The sequence below is a fragment of the Schistocerca piceifrons genome, chromosome 1 (genome assembly GCF_021461385.2).
Source record: "Schistocerca piceifrons isolate TAMUIC-IGC-003096 chromosome 1, iqSchPice1.1, whole genome shotgun sequence".
NCBI lineage: Eukaryota > Metazoa > Arthropoda > Insecta > Orthoptera > Acrididae > Schistocerca > Schistocerca piceifrons.
The window spans coordinates 156,901,824-156,924,458 of record NC_060138.1 but is presented as its reverse complement, the minus strand read 5'-3'; the positions used below and the strand labels follow the sequence as shown (position 1 = coordinate 156,924,458).

Sequence of the window (22,635 nt, the reverse complement as noted above, 5' to 3'; positions counted from 1 at the left end):
ACGGCCTAACGGTGTGCGGGACCGTAGCCCAGCTTCATGGAGACGGTTGCGAATGGTCCTCGCCGATACCCCAGGAGCAACAGTGTCCCTAATTTGCTGGGAAGTGGCGGTGCGGTCCCCTACGGCACTGCGTAGGATCCTACGGTCTTGGCGTGCATCCGTGCGTCGCTGCGGTCCGGTCCCAGGTCGACGGGCACGTGCACCTTCCGCCGACCACTGGCGACAACATCGATGTACTGTGGAGACCTCACGCCCCACGTGTTGAGCAATTCGGCGGTACGTCCACCCGGCCTCCCGCATGCCCACTATACGCCCTCGCTCAAAGTCCGTCAACTGCACATACGGTTCACGTCCACGCTGTCGCGGTATGCTACCAGTGTTAAAGACTGCGATGGAGCTCCGTATGCCACGGCAAACTGGCTGACACTGACGGCGGCGGTGCACAAATGCTGCGCAGCTAGCGCCATTCGACGGACAACACCGCGGTTCCTGGTGTGTCCGCTGTGCCGTGCGTGTGATCATTGCTTGTACAGCCCTCTCGTAGTGTCCGGAGCAAGTATGGTAGGTCTGACACACCGGTGTCAATGTGTTCTTTTTTCCATTTCCAGGAGTGTATATCTGGGCTATTGCGTACTTGTATGTATACATACAGTGGCAATAATTCTAATTAGTTACGAGTTTAAGATACAATTACGTTTCTTGGCCAGACCGTCTGCAGATGGGCTATCTTGCGTCTTACCCTCCCGTTATTCCTGACTCTCTCCCCCCCACCCACCCCGCCCGCACGTCTGTCTCTCTCTGTTTCTGTCTCTTTGTTTATCTCCTTCACCTCTTTCTGTCACTCTGTCCCTCTTCCTGCCTCTGTCAGACACCAATGCCTATCATATTAGACGCCTTTGTAAATCTCTCAAATGCGAATTACTGTTAGGTCTAGTGGCACTTTGTGATGGATATCTGGCTTAATAACTGAATTAAGGCAAGGCAGTGGCCTTGCATTGTTTTCGGTCGCGCTGAGGCTCTATGTACGGAAACGGTCTTCTGCAGCTGTTTCTTCGGTCTGTTCAATCGTTGAAATTATATACATCGGTCAACAGTACTCGCATGTGTGCCTCGACGCGGACACACTGAAAACTGTGTGTATAATTTCTCTATAGCCTGAGACTGTCTTAGTACTTATGATGGCTTGGAGACCATGCGTGCTTTTAATGAACGAAGGACTGGCAATTAACTAAGTGGAGGAAAGTGTACTAAATCGGTCTCGGCATTCCATATGCGGAAGTAGGAGGTAACATCTCACATAAAAGTACAAGAAATATTGATAACATTACGCATTTAAAACAAGAGTAAAGGAAACTTCCTGCCAGATTAAAACTACGTTCCTGACTAAGACTCAATTCGGGACCTTCCCCTTTCGCGGACAAGTGTTCTAACGACTGAGTCACCCAAGCGCGACTCATGAGCCGTCCTCACAGCTTTGCTTCCACCAATATCGCATCTCCTACCTTAGCAGGATCTCTACCCGGGGTGGCCGAGCGGTTCTAGGCGCTAAAGTCTGGAACCGTGTGACCGCTTCGGTCGCAGGTTCGAATCCTGCCTCGGGCATGGATGTGTGTGATGTCCTTAGGTTAGTTAGGTTTAAGTAGTTCTAAGTTATAGGGGACTGATGACCTCAGAAGTTAAGTCCCATAGTGCTCAGAGCCATTTGAACCATTTGAAGCATCTCTACCTTTGCAGGACAAGTACTCCTGGAAAAGTATTAGTCCTCCGATTTCCGCAGGAGAGTTTGTATTAAAACAGAACTGCCTGGGTATAGTGTTATTCATGTGAAAGTGATCAATAATTTTGCAAATGTTTGCGAATCATGGAAGTGAGGCGGGACTTGGGCACCAGCTCAGTATTAACCCATTGGGATGTGGAAATCCGTCTAAAAACCGTATGTGGGTTGGCCAGCACACCGACCCACACCGTTAATAAGACAGGCGGTTTCGATCCAGGGTGGCACACCTCACGTGTACTGAAGCCACACTTTAACACGCACGGCTAACCAAAGGGGTGGAGTGATCGGAATAACCTCAATGAAAAATACATAAAAGGAACTAGAATGGATAAGAATTCAGTAAAACGACAAGCCAGAAAATCCTAGTAGTAATACAGAGCAAAAAAAAAAAAAAAAAAATCCGTATTTTACATTGATGTGCTATTGTCAAGACTACAGTACTCTCAGTTTCACGATAATTTTACGTAACATGTAAAATACAATGCCCTATTATTTGGTAGTACCGCCCCCGGTAGCTCAATGGTCAGCGCGACTGAATGCCAATCCTAAGGGCCCAGGTTCGATTCCCGCTCAGGGGCTGGGTGTTGTGTTGTCCTAATCATCATCATTTCACCCCCATCGGTGCGCAAGTCGCCGAAGTGGCGTCAAATCGAAAGACTTGCATCCGGCGAACGGTCTACCCGACAGGAGGCCCTAGTCACACGACATTTTATTTTATTTTCTAAAAGGAGCTGGCAACAAAGGTGGCCGGTAACTTTCGTGTATTCGGTCAATAACAGGAGCAGGTTATTAGTTTTATCAGTGCAAAGAAATAAAAAATATGTAAGTATACTATCAAACAGTACTTATCGATAAGAAGTTGATTGCTAAAATTTCAGGTCTCTCCTCTAATCAGACAAATGAGCTTCGTTATCAGACAGTTTGATTAGACGTTCAAAGTATGTGATGTGGCCTTCCCTCTCGTCGAAGGTGCAAAGGACAGCCTCTTGTAATTGGAGAAGTGGGTATATAAGATGCGGGGAATCCGCTGCGGGGCACCTCGTCTTCAGACTCGCAAAGGTCCATCATGATGAGGCAGACCGTTCTCGTGCTGGCGCTCGCAGCCTGCGTTCTTGGTGAGTGTTCAACGCTCTCTGTTTTGCTGTACATTTAGTTGTACGTTAGTAATCTGTTGTCAAGACATGTGGCCCTCTTGCTGCTCAATGCGTAGTAGCCGCTCTTCTGCTTTCCAGTCCCCATCGTTTCCAGGGACATTGTAACCACTGTATGTCACACTCCGTATTATTTAGATGCAAGGAATCGAATTGGTTAAAACACAAAATTCATATTCATGAGGACGATGGTTGAAACTGTTGTCTGGACATCAGTATTATAGTTTACCGTGATTTCTCTAAATCACTAAGGGCAAACGTTGGAGCGGTCCCTTGAAAAAGACACAGCTGGCACTTTTCCTCCTCTTCTCCAGTCCTACTAGCCTGTGCTCTGTCTCTAAGGGCCTCACCGTTGACGTAATGTTAAACCCTAACATTATTACCTTTTCAGCCCTAACTCTCAGCGAGACCAGGTGTGCAGGATAATTGCGGGGAAGACGTAGCAGTAGCGAAGTCTGTTAACAATGCCACCCGTCCAAACAATGCAAGCTCTATTGTTACTCTTTCCACTTTTGAATTAATTTATCACTTACTTAAGTCATTCTAAGAGGATTAATGACTGACTGAGAAGGGGTCCGAAGAGAGATTTAACTGATCGTGTGGAAAAGATTTTTATGGGGCTGGTCAAACGAATTGGGGCAAAAACGATGTTATTACTCGATTGTTTGATATAAAGAATCAACAATGTTTAAGAAGAAACGGCAGAGTAGACCACATGCAGTGTAATATGAATGGGCTTTCTGAATTCTTTGTTTAAAAATAGGTTTTAATGGTTGTACTGAATTGAAAAGATCTAATAGTATCCGATTTTGAAAAACTCTTATACAATCGCAAATAAACAGTTCTACACAACATCTTGAAAACTAACTATGGCATCAAATACTTTTATTTACTTTTTCTCAGAAAAGAAGAAATATACTACCATTAAACAAACTCTCTGGTTTGAACTTGTGTCGAAAGAAAGTTAACATTTTGTGACCAATAATACACTGGAAAATTTCGTTAGTTACAAAGTAGAAATAACTGTTCACAGTACGGTAATTCTGATTATGACGTGTTCACTAGCAGGTCACCGAACTTTAAATCGAATGACTTATGCATAGATACGAACCTGTCGAATCCTAAGTGGTCTCGCCAGACACACATATACTTCCTTAATTAAAGCACGAAAATTACGCCAGCAATTGCAAGTAAGCGATGATAAAGAACAGCACTCGACGTCCCATTTATGTCTGGTTTGAGTTTTCAGCATATTTGAATGGGGGCAGAATTTTTGAAAAAGATTTTAAAAGGGCAGATTTTGATGTTGTTCACTATCTCTCAACAATAACATTTAACAATGCTGGGGATGAGATCAGATCTATGTTGTAATTATTGCCAGAGGCAAAATCGGTGGAGACAAAAATGTTCTAATGGAGTGATTGGGACCAGTTTCGGATGTGATGTTGATGAACTATTGCTAACGTGGGAGAGGTGACGTGTGGAAAGAATGCAACTTGTAGTATAACCATCGTCAGCTTACTGTAACAAACAGGTGGGCTGCTGATTTGATGATGTCAGGTGGTTGCTTCGTCTCCAGTGCATAAGAAAGTTTGTTAAAGAACTTTTATCGAAATTTAAGAGAGACTGAAAAAGGGAAAAGGAGGAAAATAATTAAAATATACAAAAATATACATAAAGTCCATTGTGTCTTCAAACTTCCAATTTTTTTCACAGTCCTATTTTTTACGCAGTCTAATCGAATCCCTGTCACGAATGGTGATGATGAAACGATGAAGACAACACGAACACCCATTCCTCAGTCAGAGAACATCCCCAACCCGGCCGGGAATCGAACCCGGGATCCCGCGATCCAGAGGCAGCAACGCTAGACACTAGACCGCGAGTTGCGGACACTGCTCTGTGAGAGGAATAGGTTATATGCTGGCATCGGGTTTCATCTCCCTTCCCTCCTCCTCCTCCTCCTCCTCATCATCATCATCAACATAGGACACAAACATAACATTGCATTATGCACGGATTCATTACATTCACCTACACTGCAAAAAATACATATGCGGCACAACTCGCACATATCCGCTAGGAAAGACGCCAAAGTGTGCAGAACACATTTTGGGACAGGCAGCTGAACCAACATCGCGATTTATTTCAGTCAACTATGCCACATATCACCTACATTTTTTTTAAATATTGAGATTATTTCTGTCGTCAAAGAGGAAGGTTGTTTGCATGTTAATGTTTTGTTTGTGTTAATACCACAATGACAATGGTTTCTGTTGTGTTGCAGCGGCTGAGCTGCCCATCCGACGTGTCCCACACAGCGGGCCCCACAGGAGTTTCGGCCTGAAGCACGGCCGCATCGTCGGTGGTGCAGATGCCACCCTGGGTAAGTCACTCCAATGGCACCTGTCTGTCTTCTGATGTACTGAAACGTGAGCCGTAAACTGCAGCACGTCGAATAGGCTTTTGTATGTGAACAAACAGAGTTACCAAAGCAGCGTGTGGTTGTCGTACTTTAACAACGGGGAAGAAAGAAAAAGAAATCGACTGAAAGTCTTTGAAATACGACGTTTGGAGGACTTAAACGTCAACGGTATTGAATGTAAATGGAAAATTTAAATTTTTCGAGAGGGGTTCCGGAAGTGCAGCGGATCTTAAACAAGATCTGTTAAAACTTCCTTTCATTTCAAGTAACGAAACAAATTGAAACTGGGAAAATATTAGTAATTCATATTGACACGAGGCTGCACTGGTGCAGTGCATCCGTTGAAGGAACTGCACACAAGAGACTAGTGCGACCCATTCTAGAGAACAGCTACAGCCTTACGTCTGTTAGCAGGAATGGAAGGAGACCATCGGAAGATAACGGTATAGCCTGTGGGTCAGCGTAAGAGAGATCTTAAAACTGAATTGTGGACAGGTAATAGCCGTGGTAATCGCGAGTCTGTGTTAGCTGTACTTAGGTAGACTTTACAATGGTTCTACTATTTCCATGGTACATACGTGTAGGATGAAAGAGAGAGTAATGTGCACGATGTAAAGTGTGTTCTTTTCAGTTTTTGTGGTAATTATTTAGTTGGTGTACACGTGGAACCAGCCTGCTGTCTGTGGGCGGAATCTGCTTGATTGTCCCTCACTGATTTAACGGGAAAAACCGAACTGTGCGCAGTTCGCTCGATTGATTTACAAAGTTGCGAATGAGTACCCTGTGCTGTCCTAACAAGGCCTCCTTGAGTGTATTATGTTCAGAATTTGTAAAATAACTTCATTTTCACAGGAGACAGGAAACCGAACGCACTTCGTTTAGAATTCTAATCAATAAAACTATGAAAGGTAAATAACTCATGGTGTTAGTCAAAAAAAACGCCATGGCTCTTGTGCTGAACCATCATGTGCTGAGTGCAGAAAATACCAGAACACTGTGGGGAAAGTCAGGCGGTCAGTGAGGTACCTTGCTAGCTACGGAGTTGGACTGAAAACGTGCGAAAGTCACTAAGTGAGGTTGCTGCGGAAGAGGTTGGGTGGCAAGCCCGGTCTGTCTTCTTTCTCCCTCGGAGCCTTTGTCCCGCTCCTACGCGGGGTCGGCTGTTTATTACGGATTTGGCAGTGTTGATTGCAGAGGGTGGCCGGATGCCCTTCCTGCCGCCACCCCGAACCCCCCGGGACGTAAGTAGTGTACCCCAGCTGTCTTCGTCTAGTCCAGGAAGCAGCGCATTAGCGTTTTTTTTTTTTTTTTTTTTTTTTTTTTTTTTTTTTTTTTTTTTTTTTTTTTTTTTTTTTGTACTACTGAACCGCTGCAGGAACAGGACGACGGGTAGGGCAGGGGTCGACACCCGAAGCCTGGCCATCCCGCCGCCACGCCCAAGCAACGTGTTCGAGTTCGAGGATCGAAGGATCAGGATGAGGATGGAGTGGGTTTGTCGATGTTGTTCTTTTTATTTATTTATTTCTTTAATTTTTATAACATTTTTTTTTGTATTATAGATTTATTTTTGTTTCATTACAAAGAAAGATCCTACAACTGCCGTAGCCGAGCGTCCAAGTCGTCTTCTCGTCTGTTGGGAGGGGTTCACCCCTATTCTGTCCGTAGAGGATGAATATGCTCCAGGATTCTTCTTCATTTTCAGCGTCTCATACCCGGAACGCCCCAGTGAGCAAGAGGATCCGCAAATAACGAACCTAAATAATTTGCGAAACGAGTTCTGTACTTCGGGCGGCGGCTGAAAGCTGCATGTGTCGTCATCAATAGGGACCAAAAGTCGAGTGTGCCTTTGGGAGCATCGCAAAATATGTAGTAAACGGCCATGCCTTTTAGCCAGTTAACGGCGTTCGTTCTGGTTGATGGGAAGTATACGACGTCGGGGCGCAATACGTCATCAGGGGAGATAGACTCCGGCAATCGTCGCAAGAGTAATGCCAGCATGCGCTGCGTCAGTAGCCAGCACTCGCTGGTCGCAGCACACGTCAGATGGTGTGCATCCGAGTCAGCGACTGAGCATGTCGGACACAAGGGGTCGTCCGTCAGATGTATGGAATGTAGCCTCTGACGAGTAGCGAACTTCCCATTCACAACCACGTACCACAATGAACGCACCGTCGTAGGTAGAAAAGGTGTGTGTACCGCTCGCCACACCGTGTTCCAGGAAACTTCAGGATGTCTGTGGGTGACCGTATTTACAGGTTGCCGCTGCTGATAGAGGCGATAATAGTCTTTTGTGCTGGGCTTCCGTGTCGTCGGAAGTTCTGACCGTAAGTAGCTGAAGTCAATAAAGAAGTCTCTGATGTGGGTGAGTACCGGTGAAATGTGTCCCACAGAAACCGGGGGATGCAGAGAGTGTGGTGCCACTTCCGCTATCAGGGTGCCCGTCAGAGTGGCGTGGGCAGAGGTCGACGTGCGACGCATAGTGTTGAGATAAAGCGATCGCGCACGGTTATATACGTGAATTAAACCGATACCGCCCGCCCGCTGCGGGCTTACGAAATGTCCATATGCTGCTTGAAATCTGTCGGCCATCGTAGCTGTCAAGGGAAGGATATGCGCAAAATAGTTCAGTTTTGAGACAAGATAGGTGTTGACATAACGTGTTCTGAGGAGCATATCCAAGCGACGCAGTTTGTTGTCCTGCAGCAGAGCACGTGTCTGGTGTAGGAGCCGGCGGTACGTAGCCGCCGCCGTGCGGCGGACATTGCTATAGAATTGCACTCCTAAACACTTGAGTATGGGCACCTTGTCAAAGGGCACCGCCGTTGTGTGGGAAATCCCCCCTCCGACATCTATGTATTTTGTCTTCTTCACGTTGATGACGCTCCCAGCGACCGCCCCGTACTGGCGTAGCCACTGTAGCGCCATATGCATTTCATCCTCTGATCTGGCCAGGAACACCACGTCATCGGCGTATGCACCACAACAAAAGGTCACGTCCCGCAAGGAGATACCAGTTAATCGCTGCCGTAGACCATGTAAAGCTGGTTCAAGCGCTGCAGCAAATAATATGCCCGACAGGGGGCACCCTTGTCGCACTGACCGTCCAACAACAATGTGACCAGACTGATAACCGTTGACCATCATGCGGGAGCGCGCTCCGTGGACCAGTCGAAGGACCACCTGTGCAGACTCCGGAGACCAGACTGATAACCGTTGACCATCATGCGGGAGCGCGCTCCGTGGACCAGTCGAAGGACCACCTGTGCAGACTCCGGAGAGAGGCCCATGTGTTGCAAAACTACGCGTAAGAAGCCGTGATCGACGCGGTCGAATGCGTGGTCAAAATCTACGGCGACAAGGGCGCCTCGTATTTTGCAGGCCGCCGTCAGAGCAATTACGTCGCGGTATGCTCCTAACGCCGTATGAATGTTGCTGACACCACCTAAACATGTCTGATCGGTGTGGATGGCTTTCCCGATAGCGGTGTGGAGACGCGCGCAGAGGATACGGGCGAAGATCTTGTAGTCGTTGTTGAGGAGTGTGAGTGGGCGAAAATCCTGCCACCTACAACCACCATTCGGTTTCGGAACTGGGATCAAGATGCCTTCTGTGAATTCTGTGGGGACAGTGAAATCAGGGCGGATCAGGTCTTGAAACATTTGGAGCCACTTGTCACCCATAAGGTGGTAAAAAGTGCGGTAGAATTCCAGGGGTAAACCGTCCGGTCCAGGCGACTTGTTCGGTGCTCCACGTGCCAAGGCCGATGTCAGCTCGTCGGGTGTAATGGGCAACAGCAGACTATCATCGGGTGCTTCGTCCTGAGGGGCGGGAAAATCGTGCAACAGCTCGTCATAATCACGTACATTTCGCGGATCTTCCATGTACAAGGTCCCATAGTGTCTGGCGAACGTGTGCGCGATGTCCGTTTGTGTCACTGCGCGCCCGCCGTCCTCCGTGTTTACCGCCGTAATGAGCTGACGTTTGCGGTGGCGCCTCTCGCGCACAATGTGATAAACTGACACTGTTTCGTTGGGGATACAGTCTTGCACTCGCGCACGGATGCGGACACCGTCTAGCTGCTCTGTCCTGATGCGAAGTAGACGAGCTTTGATGCGTTGTACGGACATCTGACGTTCGGGAGACGGCGGTTGCGTCGCCAGCTCACGTAACGCTGTATAGTAAAATTCCGATGTTGCCCTTTGCCAGTTCGATCTGTCACGCCCGTAGGCCATCAAGGTCTTTCGGAGGGCAGGTTTGACACATCCCAGCCACCACAGCAACGTGGAAGCATACATAGGCAGGCGCCTGATACATCGAAGCCACGTGTCAGTGACTGCTCGCCGACACGCTTCCTCGCGAAGGAGGGAGACGTTCAGCGTCCACGGGCCCCTGCTGCGTCTTGTGAGTTGTCGGGGCAAGGTGACAGTGCAGATGTACGCGAGATGGTCCGTGAAGGCCGTCGGCCAGAGTTCTGCATCACGGGTTGCTGTGCGGAGGGCACGCGAGACGTATATCCGGTCCAGACGACTGGCAGAATGGCTGGTAAAGTGCATATATCCACTCTGGGTCCCATGATGTAAGAGCCATGTGTCGTGGAGCGCGAGATCACGTATCAATGCTTGTAGAGCCGGGCATGGGACGCAATGCGGTACCTGGTACCCGGGCCGCAGAACACTGTTAAAATCGCCGCCCACTATGTAATGGTCCATATTTCCTTGCAAAAGTGGGGCCAACTCCTCCGAATAGAAGACATGCCTGTCACCACGGTGAGAATTACCGGAGGGAGCGTAGACGTTAATGAGGCGCACTGCGCCAAGTGTGAGTGCGATGCCTCGCCCGTTCGGCAAGTACGTCGCGTCCGTCGCGTCTATGCTATCTCGGAGAAGGATGGCCGTTCCTCCTGCGCCATCACCTACGGATAGGCTGTACGTTGTGTAGCCATATAGGTCTAAACACAGCTCGGGACGGACCTCCTGGAGAAGGGCAATGTCCAAGTCTGCCGCTCTGATCATGTCGTGTAACATGCGGGTCTTGACAGTGGAGTGGACACAATTTACGTTGACTGTTCCCACACGGTATGACTGAGACATATCAAGTGGCGGAGGCAGTGTGCCGGTGCAATCCCACAGTGATCTCACACACCACACACCACACAGCCATCCATCTGCATGCTGTGCATTACTGTGCCGTAGGAGTCCCTGACTGGCAGAGCCCTCCGGGCTCAATGTCAGCCATGGGCTCTGGTGGAGATATCGATGTTTGCTGTGCATCATCTGCCTCCATATCGTCTGCCCAATCACCAAGAGACGATTGTGATGTCATTGGGGGCTGGACGCTTTCACAGGAGCCCACATTTTGGGAGACGACGCAGTGCGCCTCGTTTTCTGGGCCACCAGATTTAGGAGAGTGTTCCTTGTCTTCAGGCACCTTCTGGTGAATGATGCCACTGGAGTCCGTTGCAATTGTGGGCGAGTCAACGAAGTCGATGTCTTCGGCCAGCTTCACATTCCTGTCCTGTTCGTCAGCTGACGATCGCCTCTTCTTGTGTCGCTTGGGTGATTTTTGCTTTCGGGTCCGAGATTCGACATCCACTGGAGGGCGGGGTTCGACACAGTCTCGGTCGCTAGGAACCCCTGTGTCTGATCCCGACAGTGACGGTGGCTGGGTGCCCACGACGCTGCGGTTGGCGGAGGCTGTAGGAACCTCTGCACCGTTGGGCTGCGGCGTCGTCGACGGCGCTGACTCTCCAACGGAGCTGGCAGCGGCTTGAGGAGGTAGCAGGTTTTGGTCATCCATTACATCATGTCGTGCCGCCTCCACATATGTTAGCGGGAGAGAGGTCATAGTGGATCGTTGGGGAAGTTCATTGCGGGGCACCTGAACGAGGCGGCGCTGCAGACACTCGGTTCTAACATGGCCCTCCTGGCCGCAGCCCGAGCAGGTCCTCGGTTGGCCATCATATATAACAATTGCGCGGCAGCCACCAACGAAAACATACGATGGAACGTGCTTCTTAAGTTCTATGCGCACTTGTCGTACCCCGTTAAGGACAGGGTACGTTTCGAATGTGTTCCATTTCTCCTCTGTGTGGCTCAGAACTGTGCCGTATGGCCGCAGCGCATCAACGACTAGGTTGGCAGGAACTTCGAACGGTAGTTCAAAGATGCGCACGGTACGCACCCCCAGGCCAGCATGGTCAACTCCTACCACGCTCACGTTACCGTCTGCGTGACAGAAGCGAAAGCCGTTTGCAGATCGTTGGAGTAATCTGTCGCAGGCCGCTTCGTCAATCAGTTTGAGGTACACTGTGCTGGTTACAATAGACAGATGAATTCCTATCAGTTCTTGTGGTTCGATGTGCATGATGTCTCGTAGAAACCATTCAATTTCATGGGCCTTCGGTCTCGTGTACGATGCGTTTAACGTTAGTTTGATTGTAGCTTTTCGATATGAAAACGCCGTGTCGGGTCGGTACAGGTACTATACGGCAAGACAACGACGCGACCGCGCGCTAGCGGGTAAACAACAACACCTGCGGAGCACTGCCCGGCGCGCCGAGCCCGTCCGCACGGTAACACGGCTGAAAGCCGACTCTGGGCGCTCTCGGCTACCATGGTGGGTACTGACAAACCCGGTCTGTCTGGGATATCAAAGCAACGTTCATTTCCCCTGCAACTGCACGTGGCGCACATACCGCTTACAGTTGACATTGCTTGCTGTTACTGGTAGACATTGTCCTTTGTGAGGAGTGCGGCATCAGCAGGTGCTGAGCCGGCGTTCTGTGTGTGCAGGTCAGTTCCCGTACCAGGTGTCGCTGCAGTGGGTGATGCTGGGCATCGCGTCGCACACGTGCGGTGCCTCCGTCGTCAGCGCCAACGCTCTCGTCACCGCAGGCCACTGCGCCGACCCGCTGTTCGTCGGACACTACGAGGTGAGCGGCACGCCTAAGCACTAACATTCTTACGTGTGAGTCGACTACAACCACAGATACTAATAGCAGTTGAAATTTCACTCTAAATGACGAGTTTCTGAACGTCGTTTCGACCAATGTCGTGTAACTGGTATTAGCACGAATGTTTTGTTAGATGATGATGTAGATGACACTGGTCCAAACGAGGCGACTCATCATCCGTGTTATACAACTGGTATTGTGAGAACACTCCATTTGTTGCACAAAACAGTAAACCTGAAATACTGTACAGGGTGAAGCGAAATTCGCTCACTCGGGCTTCCCAGCGCGACTCCTCACATGCCAGCGATAAAAATATGTCTCCCACAAAATTTCGTCTGGCGAGCACATCCGGCAGAAAAAGGACGTTAAAGAGTGGCAATCTGGCAACACTGTAACCACATGTACAGTAATTACCTCTGTCAAGACAATTTGCTTGCTCTGTGCAGTTGGTGCAGTGGATAATGTTTTGGGTTAGCATGCAGGAGGTCGAGGGTACGATCCTGGGTTCAAGCATATGTTTTCTTTTTTGAAAATGTAGTCCAGGTGATGCGGTATCTGGCATCTTAATCATCAACAGCTATTGCAGGGGGTCCTTCGAAAAATATTTGTACTTACATACTATAATCGTAGAAATGGAAGATTGGTCAGCTTTGAAAGAAGCCCTTTCCACGTCGTGGGCTCGAATTTATTCGCACCACTTCATCTACTAGATGCGAAACCTGTTTTCTTTGTGCCTTCCTCTAATGTTCACAACTATTATTCTTACCTCATTCAGGTCCACTCCATTTCGTAAGGGCCTTACGTTATCAGTAGGACTAGCAACATGCTTTGTAAATAATGTACGAACTCGGTTACTATTTCTATCTGTTATCACCACGGTGCTATTAATTGTTTCAACTGTCTGTTTCTTATTTGTCTAACCATGTATCTGTTGTGTTTAGCATTATAAAATGTAAATTTAGGATACATGTTACGTAAGAAACGGTATATAATACAGTATGAGATGCCAGAATGAAATTAGCAAATAAAAATATGCGTCGCAACCCAGGGTTGAACCCTCGACGTCCTGCGTGCTAACCCAGAACTTCATCCACTGCACCAACTGCACAGCACAAGTAAAATGTGCTGTCAGAGGTAGTTACCGTTCATGTAGTTACAGTGTTGCCAGATTGCCACTCTTGAACGTCCTTTCTCTGCCGGATGTGCTCGCCGGCAGAAATTTTGTGAGAGACATTTTTTTATCGCTTGCATGTGAGGAATCACGCTGAGAAGCCCGAGTGCTCGAATTTCGCTTCACCCTGTATAAATGAAATGGCTTGCCATGACGTATAGAGAAAAATCTATTTCTAGGAGTGGTCGTGTTAGTATCGTCTTCAGTCGTTGCAATGTAACATATCATACGGAGCAGTGAGACGTACAAGATAATGAAGATGGACTAGCAGCAGATACTCACTCTCCAGCAAAATAAATAACAGACCAACAACCATTTATAAAGTTTTCAATTTTTAGTTTTAACTATCAGTAACAGTTATGTAAATTAAGGGTGGAGGGGAGGGGAGAAAGGAAAGGAAAGAAACTAACGACATCATTGGTACTTTATGCGGAATCAGCGGCGACGAGTGAAAATGTGAGCCATACCAGGACTTGAAACTTGGGTATCCTCTTTGCTAAGCGGTTGCGTTAACCACAACACCACCTGGATATGTTATTTATCTCTCATGCGCGGACTATCTCGATACGCTCCCCGGCCTACTCACATACCCACCAAGCGCCTCCTATCTGCAGTCCCCATCCATGTCCTCCATGCTTGCTAATCTTAGATTCCCGCCGGAGGTCGAATGTAACTCATGGCTGTGAATTCACTGTCCAGTGTGTTGCATCACTTACATGAATGGGTGGTCCGAAAGAACAGGCACTATGTATTCTTACAACTGATGGCACGTACTTAGAACATCGCTGTACGCAATTTACGGCAAGGTATATAACCTGGAAACGTTGCAGTCAAGACGAAAACTCAGGCAATAACAAAGACTCATTTGTTGCCTTAAAACTGCAGTACAGTTGGCTTCTGTACAGAAAGTACAACATTTCTACATTTATGAAGGTCGTTCGGCACGTTAGTATCCCATCGACTAATATCAAATATAGGGAGTATCTTCGCAAAAGGGAGACTCTTTTAGCAGCCAGTATTTGAGTCTGTACCCCGAATAAACGTCACACTCGAAATATAATGGCGTCGTGAGTAACTTTAGGGAAACATGGAACCACATAGATAGTCTATCGTCTTTGATAGTGAAATGCAGCACACCTTACATATGGTAAAAGTAGAGGATAATGTGAAGGAGCAGAAGGCAGATTCCGTTACCTTCTGAGTTCTGTGTCGGTCTCTAATGATCTCGTTGTCGACGGGACTTTAAACGATAATTTTCGGTTCGGTACTGTGGTGGTTGTCTGTTCTAAACTCGGTCACTTTGAGGGAAATGGCTAACTGCAACGTTACGATGAGGAATAAAGTCGGAGGAGCGTATTGGATCGATTGTAAGGACGACAAATCGACGATCGAAAGAGAGTTCAGTAGCTACAAGACAAAGTGAGTAATACAACCTTTTTTTTTTTACACTGCTCAACTGAGTGAGATCTTCGGCATGTCAGATTACAGGAAGATCAATCAGCAGAAAAGTCTCACGAAGAAGTAATGTGATCACATAGCGTAGTCATAGAATAAAAGCAATATTCGTTGCGGAAAATGCATTGAGTAAATGTAAGGAACCATCCTGCCAGACCGACAATAAAAGTGCATAGCCTTCAGGAAAAGTATAACAAAAATGTGGGGAAATATTGACCCCTAATTTTGGTTGAATTATGTCGTTAACGGTGAACGAAAGGGACGAACAAATAACGACAGATCTTGGACAGCGCGACTGCTACGGTCGCAGGTACGAATCCTGCCTCGGGCATGGATGTGTGTGATGTACTTAGGTTGGTTAGGTTTAAGTAGTTCTAAGTTCTAGGGGACTGATGACCTCAGACGTTAAGTCCCATAGTGCTCAGAGCCATTTGAACCATTTGAAATAACGACAGATGGGTTGTCTGCCAGGCAATCTACGGTAGCTGCCTGTGTATGTCTATACTGTATACACGTGCAGAAGGCTGTTAAATAATATGCACAGCCATTCTACGAGTGGTAGCATGGCTTGTTCATCACGTAATAGTGGAATTAAGTATGGTCGTTGATATAGGTTGACAAATGCATATTGAAGCAACATCTTGACATCAAAGACATCTTGACACACCTCCCAAGACGGTTTCTCTGTTGTTTCAGTATAAAGTCGTATTGCACTTCTTTGCTAGCAAGGGTTAATAATAAGCCTCAATCGTAATGTCTGAAACTTGTTCCAGGCCGTCGCCGGTATCAACTCCCTGAGCAGTGACTCGTCCATCGAGCAGAGGAGCCAGGTCTCCGAGCAGATTGTGCACCCGGACTACGAGATGGTGGGGTAAGTCTCAGAGCCGCCGCTCTTTGGAAAGCGTGTGGAACGTGAATTTCTGACCTGCCCATACAAAAAGTTCCAAAAATAGTGATTTCAAAAACAGTTGTGGTATGTATCACAACGAAATGTAGGAAGTTGCAGTCATTGTATTAGTAGATCACCTGCAACAAGATATGTCACTGAAGGGGCCATTGAAATATTAACTATCTTAAGGCTGTAGCATATGTGACAGGCAAACAGACTGACAAGCTATTTCAATGTCTGGATGAACATTCATTCTACGGTTTTCCATGCCCATGAGAAGAAGAAGGCACATTAGTGACTAGAGATAAAAGGTTTAACTTGCAAACCTTCCTTAGTAACTTTTTTACTTTGTTGATTGCAGCTTAGTACTTACTAAAATCTGCAATATATTATTCTTGACTGAAACTAACAGTTATTAATGTGCTGGTTGGAGACACCAGAGAACTAATGAAAACTTTAAGTATCGCTCCTACAACAAATAATACTAAAATGTACCAGAAAATATTACCATCTCCGTAACTCCTGAACCTGAAAATCAATTTTACCAGCCCTCATGTTCGTGACGAACATTGAAGTCATTTTTATCCACAAGCATAGTCCAGGAAAAGGAATGCAAAGCTGATGGTTCCTTTAAAAATGCAATGTCGATTTCGTTCCACATCCTTGACACCATCCGAACTTGTGCTCCGTCTCTAATGACCTCGATGTCGACGGGACGTTAAACTCAACTCTGCTTTCTTCTGCGCCACTGCAGGGTGTACGTCTGAAAATGTGCTAAATTTCTACTTACAACGTAATTTAGCGTGCTTTTATAAAGTCCAATGAGACGAATCTCCGTTGTTGAAGGGTGTGAACATGCACGCTGGTCAAAGATGTTAGATCACATGAGGTATCTTACGTAGTAGAAGAGCAAGCTTTGATTTATCACAAGGAAATGAATTTCTGCAGCCACTCACCTGAAGTTCATTTCCTTACTAGAAATAATCCCATATTCATACAGAGGTATTAACTGATACTCGTACCAGTTTGTTTTCAGACACAGTAGTTCTCATCTATAAACCTCGAGAGAAACAAAATAAATTAGAAACTGGAGACGGAACCATAGATAACTGGATATGAGTAGAGGGTCCTACTGAACTGCCGGTCAAACGAAAGCCGTTGCGTGCACGCACGTACTGCAGCTCATTAGCAGGCCGGCGACAGTGTAGTGGCGCCATCCAAACGGAAGACTGGCATACATGGTGTGAGGAGGACCATTCTAGTGGTAGTACTACCAAACACCCCAAACCCAATAACACCACGATTACGTGTTGCACCTGTCTGTTGGCAGACGACCCCTTCAAGCGTACACAATCTCCGAATATTGTTTTATTCCTGTTACTGAGTGCTTTAGCGGTCCAAATAGTGAGAATGACAGATGAACTGGTTCTGTGATTTATGCGTAACAGGTTAACTTGGGGAGATGGTAACTCATTTTTCTACACAGGTGATTAATTTCTGTGGCACATTCGTTGCCCTACAGTTATGAACCAGGTTGGCCTGTGGCACTCAATACACCCGTGTTCACAAACGTATTGCTGGAATAGGAGGTAGTGTTAAGGTGTTGGGCTGTGCTCTTTGTTGTAGCACTGTCGCCATCAACGACATCGCCGTCTTCCTGCTGCAGTCCAGCCTGTCTCTGAGTGGCAACGTGCAGGCCATCTCGCTGCCCACCGCTGGATCCGTCCCCACTGGTAAGTCCGCAGGCCGTGTCTGATGTTGTCATCAGTCGCTGTTACTGGAATGTAGTAGCTATAGGCCATATCCACAGCGTAGAAAATACACTTGTTTACAGAAAACTTTTAATGCAAAGCAGCAGACTAGCCATAAAAATTGTAACTGGTTGAGGTTTCCATTAAAAATGTGCCGTATTATGTAACAGCGTAGGAATGTTGTTTAACGAAAAAGCAGTCTACTCTTTCTCTAGGATATTGTTCTCCCATTTATTTTCATATTTTGTGTTTAGCGGCGTCATAGTCTAGTCATTTCTTTTCCGTTTGCTATGTAGTGATAGTTGCAGAATAAACCATAGCGATAAAAGATTGCTTACAAGTTCAACAACTTATTTTTTACGTATATCTATAAAATGATTCGCTGGTTCAGACTGCCTATAACCATCTTTTGCTGTCAGAGGTAATCGTGCAGGTTCAAATTGGCCTCCCTGTTTACTCTGTCAGAGACGTCTTATTATAATTATATTCTCGACCGTATACCTGTTCAACAGTGATAGTGTCAGCCTTATGAAATGGCCAACTGTTGCTTCCCATGTTACCGTTTCATTAAGAAGGAACAGCCGATTTGCGCATATTCTAGATGTGATGCCACACAGAGATATGTGCATGTAAGTGACTGAGCTGGAGTGAAATAGACACGTGTCACGCAAGATTAGTTCAAATTAGAATATATAGTAAGAACTGACCTGAAAGTAATAGCTTGATTCTGTTTGATCAGAAATAAAAATACTGTTTATCCAAAAACGTTTTGCCATAGTTGGATGAGGGTGATGTTTTACCGTTGGATGATATAGAGGAAAGTTAATCACATGATGCTAAACATTTTTCCGGTTTGCACAACCCATCTTTATTACAAACGAGGAGATTATCTAGCTATCTATACTATCGAGTTTTATTTTCCTTTCTCTTTCTACCCCTGCGTGTCACTGTCAACTGCTTTATTGCCTTATAAATTCATAAAATGTCTATTTTTAATAGAGTGCTGTGATGCTGTCCTGCAGACATGTTTGTTCATGATTGTCTCTTACCGTTCCTTTCCCTTGACCGCTAGATAATTATCACCATATGGCGAATTATTTTCAGTCACTTGCAGCAGTTTGTGTAAACTAAACTCATAGTTACTTCGTGGTCCCTTTCGCCTCTACAGATATCTCTCTTTTTCTTTGGATGGCTGCGTGATTGTCGGTTCCTGTTTAATTCCTGTAAATGATCACAAGTAACGGAACTTAATGCCCACCTTAATCGGACCTGGGTCGTTCTATAATTGCAGTCACGATCACGCGCTTTAGGGCAACACTGCAGAGTCATTCAAAACAAATGGGTACCCTGAATTAACAAGTACAAACAAGTTCCAAGCGTACTCCACCATGCAAATCCCACCTGTCACCTGTAAACTACAGTAATTTTTTCTACTAATATCAACTTTGATTATGAACACTCGTATTTCATGAGATTTGAAGTCACTGGTTACACGCTCTTGAACCCTAGGCTATGATGAACGCTGCAGTCGATGGATGAACATTTAAGGAATGTGGCGTTGTTCTGTGTTACCGAAGATTTTACAGCGTCTTCTACATCTTCATCATACTCTGCAGGCCACCTAATGGTGTGTTGCGGAGGCTACTTTTTGTACCGCAAACTGAGCCCTCCAACCCTGTTCCACTCGCGAATAGCGCGTGGGGAGACTGATTGTCGATTAGGCACTGTGCTGGCTCCAATTTATCGAATTTTCTCCTCGTCGTCTTTACGCCAGACGTATGTAGGGGGAAGTAATACGTTGTCTGACTCTTCCCGGAAAGGGCTCTCTTTACATTTCAATAGTAAATCTCTCCGTGATGCACAACGCCTCTCTTGTAACGTCTGCCAGTGGAGTTCGTTGGGTGTCTCCGTAACGCTTTCGTGCAGACTAAATGATTCCGTGACGAAACGTACCGCTCTTCGTTGGATCTTCTCTACCTCTACTATCAGTCCGATCCGGTAAGGCTCTCAGATTAATAATACTCAAGAATCGGGCGAACAAGTGCCATATAAGCTACTTCTTGCTTGGATGAGTTACATTTCCGTAAGAGTCTTCCTATGAATCTGCCATCTGCTTTTCCCGCTATATGTTTTATATGGTCGTTCCACTTAGAGTCGTTCCGGATCATTACTCGTAGATATTTTACGGCATATACTGTTGCCAGTGGTTTGTCATCAATAGCGCAGCTGTACATCAGTGGATTTCTTTTCCTATGTGTGTCAAATATGTTACATTTATTTACGTTCAGGGTCAACTACCAGAGCCTGCACCATTCAGCAATTCTCTTGAAGTCATTCTGCAAATGGCTACTATCTTCTGGCGTTGCTACTTTGTTATAGACAACCGTATCATCATCGAACAGCCTTAAACAGCAACCGACACTTTTTACCAAATCATTTATGTATATTGTAAACAGTAACGGTTCAACCACACTTACTTGGGGTACACCGTAAATTACCTCTATATCTGTCGGTTGTGTTTCGTTTGGAGCGACGTGACGAGCTAGACCTTCCGTTTTGCAGCTGGATCGTCTGCGATCCTGTCAGGCTGGGGTAGCACCAGCACTGGAATCCTGCCCCACGTGCCCGACATCCTGCAGTGGGTCGAAGTCAGCATCGTCAGCAACACGGAGTGCGCAGAGCTACTGGGCGACAGCGAGCTCAACGACGACAACATCTGCACCGGGCCCGTGACCGGCGGCATCTCCGCCTGCTCGGTAAGTAGCCTGCCGGAGCCGCAGGCGGCGCCTGTGCCCCAGCGGGAGGCCGGTATTAGCGAGTAATGGAATCTGTACACTCACGAAAACTTCAGACGTCTTGCATCAGTTAACCCTTTCAAAACTTTCCGTTCAGGTATGCGAGTGTTGTTCGAATACATACAGGGTGATCAAAAAGTCAGTATAAGTTTGGAAACTTAATAAACCACGTAAAAATGTAGATAGAGAGGTAAAAATTTACACACATGCTTGGAATGACATGGGGTTTTATTAGAACCAAAAAAAGTTCACAAAATGTCTGACAGATGGCGCCCGACAGCAAAACTGCTACCGTGACGGGTGAGAGGTACGCCGATATGTTACAGAATCGCATCATCCCCAGCCTGGCAGATAAACACCTGCTGGAACGTACGATGTTTATGCAGGATTGCGCTCCACCCCATATTGCCAGACGCGTGAAAGATCTCTTGCGCGCGTCGTTTGGTAATGATCGTGTGCTCAGCCGCCACTTTCGTCATGCTTGGCCTCCCAGGTCCCCAGATCTCAGTCCGTGCGATTATTGGGTTTGGGGTTACCTGAAGTCGCAAGTGTACCGTGATCGACCGACATATCTAGGCGTGCTTAAAGACAACACCCGACGCCAATGCCTCACCATAACTCCGGACATGCTTTACAGGGCTGTTCACAACATTATTCCTCGACTACAGCTATTGTTGACGAATGATGGTGGACATATTGAGCATTTCCTGTAAAGAACATCATCTTTGCTTTGTCTTGCTAATTATTGCTATTCTGATCAGATGAAGCGCCATCTGTCGGACATTTTTTGAACGTATGTATTTTTTCGATTCTAATAAAACCCCATGTCATTCCAAGCATGTGTGTCAATTTGTATCTCTCTATCTACATTATTCCGCGATTTATTCAGTTTTCAAATATATATTGACTTTCTGATCACCCGGTGTTTTACCATCACGAAACGTAGAAACTGGAGTTCACTGAAGAGATAGGTAGCTGCATCAGTGCTTAACTTCTAGTTCTCTTACAGAGGTAGACAATATTGGGAACAGTCAACAGCATTCACAGTTGGGCTACTGGTGGCAGTCAAACTGATTGCAGTTTCTGGATCATTCCGATAATAGGTCATCATTTGTACGATAAATGAAAGCTACTCGAACTTACAGTATCTTGCAAGATAAGCATTTACGTGAAAAAACATAACGAGCAAGACACTCTGAACTGCTCTAAGCAGTCACACAGGCATGAGGAAACTGATAAAAATCTTATTTTAAACATGCAGAAAAGAAAAGATCAAATGATCAGTCGCGCGGAGTGGCAGCGCGGTTTGAGGCGCCATGTGACGGATTGCGCACCCCTCCCGCCGGAAGTTCGAGTCCTTCCTCGGGCTGGGTGTGTGTGTTGTTCTTAGCAATAGTTAGTTTAAGTTAGTTTAGGTACTGCTTAAGTCTAGGAACCGATGGCTTCAACAGTTTGGTCCCTTAGGAATTCACACACACAAAAGATAAGATCAAAAGGATTAACGGGGTAGTAATAAGTTCAGATGGAATGGCTTGTACGAGGTCTATTTCTTAAGTAAGAACTGTCGTCCTGACACTGACTCTTTCTTTTGAAACTCAGGAGCAATTAGTAATCACCGGGTGCTAGATCAGCGCTACACGTTCTCTTGGACTTCTGCATCAACGTTCTACACCGCGTCTTCAATAATGAGTAATAATCGATCACTTTGCAATTCATTATCAACATTTGTAAAGAAAGCCATATCTAAACGTTCGAAGAATTTTGGAAACCATTTCACCTATTGTGGTGATTTCTGCTTAAGATTCACTAAGCTTTCAATGAATTTCGATCTCTTTGAAGAGTCTTTTGCACGGGGAACGAATTACGACACGTGTTTGACACTATACAGCGAAGTAGGCCATAGTTAAGACGACGATAACTCAAAACAAAAACACGCCTTCTATAATGATCTCCAACAGACGTATTAATTACGAGCCCAGAACCTCACTATCTGATAAATCCACATGTCACTGGGTGTGCCGCATGCTGAGTGCTTGACTTCTTTCTCTGCAGGGAGACTCCGGCGGCCCACTGGCCCAGGACGGCACCCTCATCGGAGTCGTGTCCTGGGGAATCATCCCCTGCGGTTCTGTCGGAGCGCCTTCCGTCTTCACCAGGGTGTCTTCCTTCACAGACTTCGTCAGCCAGTACGTTTAAACCCTTCACGATGGGACCTGTGATCTTGATTGATTAACGCATAATAAAAATACTAAAAAAAACCTGCAGTCTT

The 22,635-nt window shown here is 46.4% G+C and overlaps 1 protein-coding gene across 1 annotated transcript; it reads left to right on the top strand.

The window, feature by feature from the left end:
* The first annotated feature begins 2,829 nt into the window (after window positions 1-2,829).
* Window positions 2,830-22,596, top strand: LOC124710563 (trypsin-1-like). Its single transcript, XM_047240935.1, has 7 exons — window positions 2,830-2,892; window positions 5,216-5,314; window positions 12,145-12,284; window positions 15,705-15,802; window positions 17,447-17,553; window positions 20,134-20,327; window positions 22,419-22,596. Exons 1-7 carry the CDS (start codon window positions 2,844-2,846, stop codon window positions 22,560-22,562), a joined length of 831 nt encoding a protein of 276 aa, XP_047096891.1. The 5' UTR covers window positions 2,830-2,843; the 3' UTR covers window positions 22,563-22,596.
* Window positions 22,597-22,635: the final 39 nt, after the last annotated feature.

Coding starts and splice junctions, on each gene's coding strand:
- LOC124710563 (XM_047240935.1), top strand. CDS start 2,844: ATGATGAGGCAGACCGTTCTCGTGCTGGCGCTCGCAGCCTGCGTTCTT. Junction 2,893..5,215: donor GCTCGCAGCCTGCGTTCTTG/GTGAGTGTTCAA, acceptor GTTGTGTTGCAG/CGGCTGAGCTGCCCATCCGA. Junction 20,328..22,418: donor GCGGCATCTCCGCCTGCTCG/GTAAGTAGCCTG, acceptor CTTTCTCTGCAG/GGAGACTCCGGCGGCCCACT.